General features: G+C 32.5%; 2 protein-coding genes and 1 non-coding gene across 9 annotated transcripts; 1 reads left to right on the plus strand and 2 right to left on the minus strand.

Moving 5' to 3' along the window:
• Window positions 1-1,875: 1,875 nt before the first annotated feature.
• LOC121223682 (uncharacterized) lies at window positions 1,876-3,983 on the plus strand. Of its 3 annotated transcripts, none has more exons than XR_005921001.1 (5): window positions 1,876-2,211; window positions 2,402-2,488; window positions 2,692-2,826; window positions 3,277-3,480; window positions 3,768-3,983. XR_005921001.1 is itself a non-coding variant. In XM_041105741.1 (4 exons), the coding sequence occupies exons 1-4, from the start codon at window positions 2,062-2,064 to the stop codon at window positions 3,349-3,351; spliced, it is 447 nt and encodes a 148-aa protein (XP_040961675.1). In that variant the 5' UTR covers window positions 1,876-2,061; the 3' UTR covers window positions 3,352-3,983. The 3 variants fall into 3 exon arrangements, 1 of the variants encoding a protein (XP_040961675.1); XR_005921000.1 differs by having other exon boundaries at window positions 1,877-2,211; window positions 3,710-3,983; XM_041105741.1 differs by having other exon boundaries at window positions 3,277-3,983.
• On the minus strand, window positions 3,848-3,920 carry TRNAA-UGC (transfer RNA alanine (anticodon UGC)). Its single transcript has one exon. It is a non-coding gene; the product is annotated as a tRNA-Ala (tRNA).
• Window positions 3,984-5,473: 1,490 nt separating the features above from the next.
• LOC107911814 (vesicle transport v-SNARE 13) lies at window positions 5,474-8,665 on the minus strand. Of its 5 annotated transcripts, none has more exons than XM_041105742.1 (6): window positions 8,497-8,665; window positions 8,264-8,402; window positions 6,952-7,005; window positions 6,678-6,866; window positions 6,398-6,568; window positions 5,474-6,020 (listed from the first exon to the last, which is right to left on the minus strand). In XM_041105742.1, the coding sequence occupies exons 2-6, from the start codon at window positions 8,333-8,335 to the stop codon at window positions 5,868-5,870; spliced, it is 639 nt and encodes a 212-aa protein (XP_040961676.1). In that variant the 5' UTR covers window positions 8,336-8,402; window positions 8,497-8,665; the 3' UTR covers window positions 5,474-5,867. The 5 variants fall into 5 exon arrangements, with proteins under 5 accessions (XP_040961676.1, XP_016695241.2, XP_040961678.1 ...); XM_016839752.2 differs by having other exon boundaries at window positions 6,952-7,010; window positions 8,497-8,628; XM_041105744.1 differs by lacking the exon at window positions 8,497-8,665 and adding an exon at window positions 7,508-7,610 and having other exon boundaries at window positions 8,264-8,403.
• Between the last annotated feature and the right edge of the window lie 219 nt (window positions 8,666-8,884).

Raw genomic sequence — 8,884 nt, forward strand, 5'->3', positions numbered from 1 at the left:
ATATTCAGAAAAAAGCGGATGAGCCGTATTTATCGACTGGGGTTCTCTGCATGTTCTAGGGCGAAAATGGGCAAACCTCACGCAATGTGAGTTTAGGCAAATTTATATTGCAAACATGACAGTTCATGGGGTGCCTAGGTGGCATTTTGTTAACCTTTTTAGCGTATTCTGATTTGGCCTTTATGGCATTTTAATTTGGCATTTGTGGTATTATGTTAGCCTTTGTGGCGTATACTGTATGTTGCCTTTGTGGCGTAGTCTATTTGACCCTTGTGGCATACTTTGCTAAGTTTATATGGAGAATTATGTATCGCATTGTGGTAAGTTTTGGGTACATTTAAAATGTTCTTGATAGATATCTCTATGCTAAGTTATGATATGTTTGAAGATATTTTGGTTTAATTAGTTCTGTGATGTAACCAAAAGATTCTTAAGAGAAGCTCCTTGAAAAGAAGTACGCATCTGTATGTTCGAAAAGGATATTCGCCATGATAATCTATTAGTTTAAAATATAGGCGTGTTCGCAATTATGAAAGAAATAAGTATCCATTGGTCTAAGTTTGTCTGTACTATGTAGGGTTCTATATGAATTATCTAAAATCCTCCATATCTGGATAGCATCTTGTTTCGATTCTATAATTTCATGGTAACTACACTATTCGTTAATTTGGGTATCATCGTGTTTGTAGCAAGAGTTGTGAAGAATTCTTCTGAACGATCTAGTTATTTCATTATTAGTATGAGTTTGGGATTAATATTGAATTGGAATATGAATTGATTGGTAAACTGATAGTATTCAACTTAGTGTGGAAATCAACTGAATGTGTAAGTATCCCTAGTGAACAACCATTCTAGATTAAGAGTATATGTGAAGAGATGGTTTGTATGAAGTAGTCTCTGATGGTATATTCTTTCGAAAGATATTAAATCAACCAGGTAGCTAAGAGAGAACTGGTGTGGCGTGTAAAGGTAAGCCTGAAGTTGTGAAAGCATTCGCCGAAACAGAAATAAGATGTTAAGAATGGTAGTTAGCGCAGATATTCATTTGATATTAGAGAAGTATCTGCTGAGGTATTATGTTTTACAAACTCACTAAGTTTGTATAACTTACAAGTGTTATTTTATATTTTAGGTATATTCAGAAGATTGAGTTCGCCTTGAGGGACTACACCAGGAGGGCGCGAAGGAAGCGACGGTCCATGTTAATATGCATACAGTGGACTTTTGAAAGTGGTGTGTTGTAGGACTACACCTTAATGGGTTTGTCTTAGGCAAACTTTCGTAATGTAATTAGATGTAACAAGTCTGATGTAATATATTATTTTTAATATTTCCTTTATTCTTTAATATTGAGTCATTCAATAAAATGAAAGGAAAAATATTTTAAACAAGTAATATTTGTCAACTGTTTTGAAATTTTTGTTAAGTAGTATGTATAATAGCACCTGAGATCTAGATCCAGTGAATCAAGTCGGGAGGAGGGTGGTACACCACCACTCTCTTCTTGCCTCCTCCCTTATTGATCTTAGGCATTAACAAATATAAATCACAAATAATACATGTTCAATGGACTAAAACTATAGTACATATAAGTAACTCCAAAGTACAATAAATTAAAAATTAGAATATATCAAAACCAAAACCCATATATATTTAATACATATATATAATATTTTTATTTAACGTTTTAACATATTAGTCATTTATGTTGTATTTGTATTTAGAGAATTGATAATAATAAAAAATAAACACGACATTAGTACATCAATTCACTTGGCTGATTTAGGGCAACAGATAAGCACATCTACCATAATAATATTGTTATGTTTGCATTCTCTCTCTGAGTTGTCTACGTCAGTGAAAATATTAGGCACCACAATTACATGAACATGAAAAGTAATTAAAAATATATAAATATTTCAAAATTAATATAATAAGCATATCAAAAAATATAAAATACTTCAAATACAATTACAGACAAAATGCAGAATACAGAATGGATGCACGGATTTTGCAGTGTTTGTTTTGCATTAGAATTTAGCGAAGGAAATAACAAAGAATATGAGTAAAGTTGCTCCATTGCAACTGAACTATCATTTAGAGCGTAGGCTTGAGAATTTGAGGAATGGGAAAAGGGAAGTGAAGCTGAAGAAGAAACCACAACTTGAATGGCATTTAAAGAATATGAAACCAAAATCCCACAAATATTTGGTGAGGAATGAGTTTTCAGTAAAGCCAGCTACTTATTCTGCAAAAATAGTCACTGATATTCCCCTTTATGAGACTCCTTGGGAATGCCCACTTCCTCTTTTCTTTTCTTGAGATTCCGATATTAAGCTTATTGAGAATCACAGAGTCAACATAGGTTGACTCATTTCTTACCTAGATGGGGTTTGTACAGGCTTTGTTTCACGAGTATTTGGAGGATAAACCCAGAGTTTTCAATGCCATGTTTCCTCACAAACATAGTATCCAACAGCTTTATGAGGTAATTTGCTCTTTTTTTTTCTAATTTGAGTTTAGTTTAGTTTAGTTGATTAAATTCTAAAAGCTTGCAGTTGTTGAGTTGAGGAGTACAGAAGATTTCAATTGTATCATCATTTACCTACACCATCAACAATTATAGAGATTTCAGATATTGAAACAGCTAGAAATCAGTATGGTATAATTTGGGTTGAACATATAATGCAGGATGAATGGAGGATTAAGATGATGCCATTAAAGGTGGTGGCCCTAAAGGTGTGGCCAGTAATTGACTTTAGGTTGAAATGCAAATACCCACCCCAAGTTCCTTCGGATATCACAAAACTTCTCGAGGTTCAGTCGGTAAGCAAATATGTGAACCAAACAAATTAGCTTTTGTATAATCCCACAATCAAACCAGGTTGTCACTGTGTGTCTACTTATAGCCAAGGTATTCATGTTTTTCAGCATCTAATCCACTTTTCAAAGCTTTACCTCCTTGGGTTTCAAACCATAGCATTTCCTTTACCGAGAGTCTTTTTACCCTCACTCACAACTACCAATTGAACTAATATTGTTTTTGCTTTGAAATGAGGGAGATGCACCATTGGATGGAAAAATCTTGAAAACCTATTCATAACACTTTTTCATGTAAACCATATTTTCACTGTGAATTAATAAAGCTTGATGAAGTTCCATATTAATATGCATGGGTCATCAATCACTCCAAGTGATCATTACACTTTGCATGTACACCATTCCTTCATCCCTTATATATATATATGTAAATCCAAAGGTGAAGTGTTGTTGCAGACAAGATGTGAACTCCAAGGGCTTGACAAAGTAAATGACTCATCATCGCATTTCGCACTTGGTGTGAAAGCATGATTATACCCTGATAGAAGAGGCAACAAAAGCCGGATTAGGGGTGACTGTGAGATCAACATTAGCCTTGTTTTTCGGCCCGCTGTCACTTTCATACCGGGTGGCGCCATTCGCGACATTCTTGTCAAAGGGGTAAGTCAGTAAGTACGATTGGTGATGAAAGTTTTTAAATTCATGAATTAACTTTTTAATGTACTTGAAAACTAACCTGCATGGTGATAGTTAGTTAATTGGCAAGTATTTATTCTCTAATCTTATTTTAATATTCTCATTTCACCGTATCATATATACATATGTTGGTGGCTTTTTAGTTCACAAATGCTAAACAATGACTAATTTAAGAGAAATGTGGTATTGAAAGGTAATGGCAGAGATAGGTGAAAGGATAAAGGTGGGTGCTGATGATAGCTTGCTTGCAGATTGTAGAAATCTCAGGAAAGAGAGATCAGATAACCGCCGGAACTACTTCACCAAAATTTAAAAACAATGTATAAGCAAATGGAGATGCGGGGGATCGAACCCCGTGCCTCTCGCATGCAAAGCGAGCGCTCTACCATTTGAGCTACATCCCCTGCTGCTTAATGCTGTTAAGATGATTTTATAAATAATATTAAATCATTTCGGTTGAAGGCCAATCCCCGTAAAGTAGTTGGGACGGTTGACAAAATATCATTTCCTGGCCAGCCTTGAAAGTATTTAAAAAGTTGTTTTTATTAAAATTAAAATATTATTTACAAAGAATCAGAATAATTAAATTTATTAAAAAAACTATTACTAAATTTAATTTCAACGGATTACACAAGCTATATTATTCCCGTGTTTTTTTCGATAAATTTATCCTAAGTTAATAATACCTAATGTTGCTTATCATATCAAATTTTAAAATTTCAAATGATTCAACTAGATGATTATACGCGGCAAACATAACAGAAAGATCCAAGGTCCTTCCTTGGGGGTGCTGATATTGTTACAGAAGGTAGTTACTGCTCGTAGAATAATGCAATAGTGTGATGTGTTAATTTTTTAATTGGAGAAAATAGACCATATGTATGATAGTAATTGAATTTAATCAAATGAGTTTAATTATTACTGTTTGGATCAGAATTAAAATCGAACAATTCAAAACGTATAGAAATTAAAATTGATCGTTTCGAAAAATATAAAAATTAAAAATCGATCAAATAAAAGTATAAGAACTAAATGTATAACTTTTGTAAAGTATAAAAACTAATAACAAAATTCAACTATTACTAAATTCAATTAAGCATAAGCTGTAATGAAATCTGCACATAAAGAATGGTATTCCCTTGCTTTTTGATAAATTCATCCAATGCTAGTAACACATGATGTTGCTTTAGGTATCACTTCTAGCCGTGGCTTGAACCATAACTGTAGCAATAACATATTTGTGGATAATTCTTTAATTTACTGTTTACACCAATTTTAGATTTAATTTTTGAATAATTTTATTTTTTATAATTTTTTTATTGAAAAGATCCACTTATATTTATATATACTTTTTATAATTTTTTATGTGATTAAGATTTTGATAATCCAACCAATATAATTATAATTATGGTGCATATAAATTTTTAATCCACCCAATTCAACTTTGGCAATTTTTTTTTATTTAGTTAGAAATGATTTTTAATTATTTCAGGGTAAATTACATAGATAGTCGCCCAAGTACAAAAAAAAAATCATTTTAGGCACTCACAATAGAAAATTTACATAATTCACTCCTATTAAAATCACAAATGGTACGCAGACGTGACAATTAAAAAATTGGTATAATAATAAATTTAGCCATCAAATTTTACATATTATATTAATTTAGTCATAATTTTAAAAAATTAACCCTTAAAACTTATAAATATTTTCAATTTTATCTTTAACTCTAAAAAAATTAACTCCAGTACTCCATCCATGTATCCTTCATCGTTAATTTTCATTTATCGTGGATTTTAGCATTTGACTCAATAGTTGATGTGCATATCTCTATCATTCAAAGAATAGAGTTCGATATTTTATTTATTTATTTTTAGCATTAGTTTGCAGTTGTTCTAAAATAATAATGGATATCCATCACAAAAGAAGATCCAATGGAAAATGCAAAGATCGTGTATAATAAATTACCATCTTTATATAAAATGCTAAAACCGTGATAATGTACATTTATGCTTTGACTTGTATGGAACAATAATTAAAATTTTTGTCAAACACTTGACACAAATTCAACCCATTTACCCTCACCCCAATATTGTATATAAACAACATTTATTTCTTTGTATGTCTGACACCACATTATCCTCCAAATAAATGATAAAATCTTTAAAAGGAAGTCCCAAATCCAAGGACTGAAGTCAACCTCTTTCTTAACGTTCACCACATAGAATTGAAATGAATGAATGAATAAAACCGAGTCTGTGGATTAATGAAGCACATTGCAAGGACAAAATAAACTTATCACTCTCAGAAACACCCAGAGCCAAGATGGTGAAGATGCAGAATGCCACTACCTATTTAACACGTTTGAAGTATAAAACAGCGGCAATAGTGATGATAAGAACTGCAATAATGATGCCAATGATCCACTTGTTCCGGTTCATCCTCCTTGACATGGCTGTCAAAATTCTCTTGCTCTTGCCAATGTTGTCATCCACTCCATGAAGCTGCAACCGTAACAAAAACCCCAACTTTTAAATAGATATCCAAACTGGTTTACAGTCGAAAATTATAGCTTAATGTGAGATATTTTAGGATTATTGTATAAGCTTTTTGACATAACATGCTCATGCAATAGTCAGCAGAAAAGAGGGAGGAAGAAGCAAAAGAATAATATGCTTGAAGGCTACGAGATGAGAATACTAACATCATAATAATCAAACAAAATAGCTACTATTCCACAGTCGACAAATAGGGCTTGAATGAAGTTATATAACTCAAATACGAGAAAACCAAAGTTAAAAAAAGCATACTACTTATGGTAGAGAATTGGAGGTCATATGCAATAAACAGAGGAGAAAACCTCAGTGAATAAAAGAGATACCGTGTTATTGGCATGCAAGAGAGCCTGTCGCTGCGAATGCAAATCCTGAAGAATGGAAACACCAAGCTCTTCTGTTTCGAGCATGGTTCTTCTACTATCCCTAATTCTGTCACTGCTCTGATTCAATCGCTCTGTAGTCATCACTAGTCTTGATCTTTGATTAGTTGATGCCTATTACATATTCATCTATAAGTAATCAAAAGTTAAATGTAAGGAAAGCAAACAGTAACAACTGATCAAAACGGCATGTTAAAAGGAAGTTAGAAGAACCAAAACATACCGTGAGTGCATCAGCCATTCCAGACTCTAACAACTGATCTCGAGCATCTGGATTTATATTGCCAGATGCAATTCTTTTAACTTCGCTTTTCAGATTGTTAAGGTCCGATTTATATTCCCTTAACTTAGCAAGAAGCATAGTCTTGACATTTGGCTGCAAACTTCTTGCCTCAAGGTCCATTTGCCGAATCTGATAACCAGAAAAGCAACAAGTTAAATAGTCAAGTGAAAGGAAAAACCACGTAAGAGAATCAAAACATGAAATGACCAGTTACCAGATCTTCTGCATTCTCCAATCCAGCTCTTATATCAGAAACTTTTTGTTTTTTCTGCTCTGAAAATAAGAAAACAATCAATTACTTGAAACAAGAACAATTGGCTAACTATAAAGGAGGATGCTTGAAAAACTTTGAAAACATTTCTCATCAACACCTCCAATGACTTAAAAATCAAACCTACTGCATTACTCGATAAAAGGAAACACAAATTGTTAAGATTCAAGCCTTAATTGTGTCTCTAGCAAACTCTTCACCGTCACATTCCTTCACTAGCTCAATGATTCAAGCAGTGGATGCCATTATCTACAGGCCAAAAACTTTCGAATAGTGCTGGATTTGATTCTAACTTTTTCTATCTCTTCTTTTCTCTTTATTGTCATCTTTTAAGATTCATATATCTCAATCATCCTATGTTACTCCAACCCTTTAATTTTCTTGAAGTGCCCATGTCCGACACTCATGCCAGATGCATATTAAGACATGAGTATGGGAACGTGACACTCCAAGACACTCCAAATACATAGAAAAAAACTTCAAAAAAAAATTAACATACCCATGTCAGATATATATCCGCGTCCAATACTCACATCTGAGTCCAAGTAACAAAATAATCATCCCTCTACCTGACTGTTTCATATAACTTTCCTCTTCTGTTTCTACTTGCAAATAATAATACACCGATTTAAAGATCCCAAGTAAAGAACAAAAGCAAACGCCATTGCACATGATAAAGCAATGCAAGTTAATTCCAAAACTAGAATTCAGTCATAGCAGTTTAACATTAAATCACTGCAAACCAATTCCATTTACAACATATATTCTACTTTATATATCAATATTAGTTTATAAATTCCATGTTTATCGCTTAAAATTCAGGCATTTCAAATTCATCCCTTAGATATATTTAACTTAAAGTTCCCACCTCAAGTAGCAAAACTTCAGCGAATTCCAAAAAACTAATAAAAATCAAATATTGTAAACTGCAAAAAAGCACGATGAAAATCATGAGTATTAATGAACTTAGATAAAAGTCTAAAAACCAAAGGAGATAAAGAAGATCTGATCTCCTTTTCTTCATCTTCATATCTCCAAATTAAGCATTTTATTTTAATTTATTTTTAATAAAACCCTAATTGATAATCAGCATAAAAACAAAAAAGCACAAATTAACCTGAGAATGCTTTATTCCGCTAAATTAGAAGGAAATAAGAATCTATTATGCCATCAAGTATACGCAATCAGGAGCACGGAAATGAAGAAACTAACATAAAAGAAAAGACTCGTTCAAATGAAAATTTTGGATTACAACCTCCACCAAGTGCAGCCGCCGCCGTACACTTCTTGGAAAGATTTGCCGACAGCTCGCAATATTGCCGTTCATATCCTTCGAAAACTTCACTCATCTTTTAGCTTCTTTATTATCTAACAATGATTCTCTTCAAGATCAACTAAAATCAGGAAATTAAAATTTAAAATCAGGTCGAAATTCGAAAATTTTCAAAAATTATAAAAATGATGAAATTGGAGAGAATGCGAGAGAACCTGAGATGGCAATCGTCGTGGCTCGCGGGCTTCGAATATTATTTCCTTCACCTTTTAATAATAAAAAGTAGACAAACGACAGCGTTTCAGCTTTTTACTATTGTTATCGTTTTTGTTCCTGTGGCTGTGGGGGGGGGGGCAGGGAGTGATGATAAAAGAGAAATAAGGTTAGTTTTAGTTTGTTTGTTTTTTAGTTTTAATTATATAAAATATTATAATTTTTTGCAATATTTTATATAATTATATAATTAATAAAAAATATTCAATTACCCAAATTATCGCAAATCTCGTAAACAACCCCACTTGCACAAAATAATGTTGTTTCTTTTTTCTTCATAGAACTTATTTGATTGAGGGGAACTTTAATGTGGACAAAAATATTCAAATA

Source organism: Gossypium hirsutum, chromosome D11 (assembly GCF_007990345.1).
Source record: "Gossypium hirsutum isolate 1008001.06 chromosome D11, Gossypium_hirsutum_v2.1, whole genome shotgun sequence".
Taxonomy (NCBI): domain Eukaryota; kingdom Viridiplantae; phylum Streptophyta; class Magnoliopsida; order Malvales; family Malvaceae; genus Gossypium; species Gossypium hirsutum.

Coding starts and splice junctions, on each gene's coding strand:
- LOC107911814 (XM_016839752.2), bottom strand. CDS start 8,357: ATGAGTGAAGTTTTCGAAGGATATGAACGGCAATATTGCGAGCTGTCG. Junction 6,867..6,951: donor TGGAGAATGCAGAAGATCTG/GTAACTGGTCAT, acceptor TCTGGTTATCAG/ATTCGGCAAATGGACCTTGA. Junction 6,569..6,677: donor GAATGGCTGATGCACTCACG/GTATGTTTTGGT, acceptor AATATGTAATAG/GCATCAACTAATCAAAGATC.
- LOC121223682 (XM_041105741.1), top strand. CDS start 2,062: ATGAGTAAAGTTGCTCCATTGCAACTGAACTATCATTTAGAGCGTAGG. Junction 2,489..2,691: donor GTATCCAACAGCTTTATGAG/GTAATTTGCTCT, acceptor CATATAATGCAG/GATGAATGGAGGATTAAGAT. Junction 2,827..3,276: donor AACTTCTCGAGGTTCAGTCG/GTAAGCAAATAT, acceptor GTGTTGTTGCAG/ACAAGATGTGAACTCCAAGG.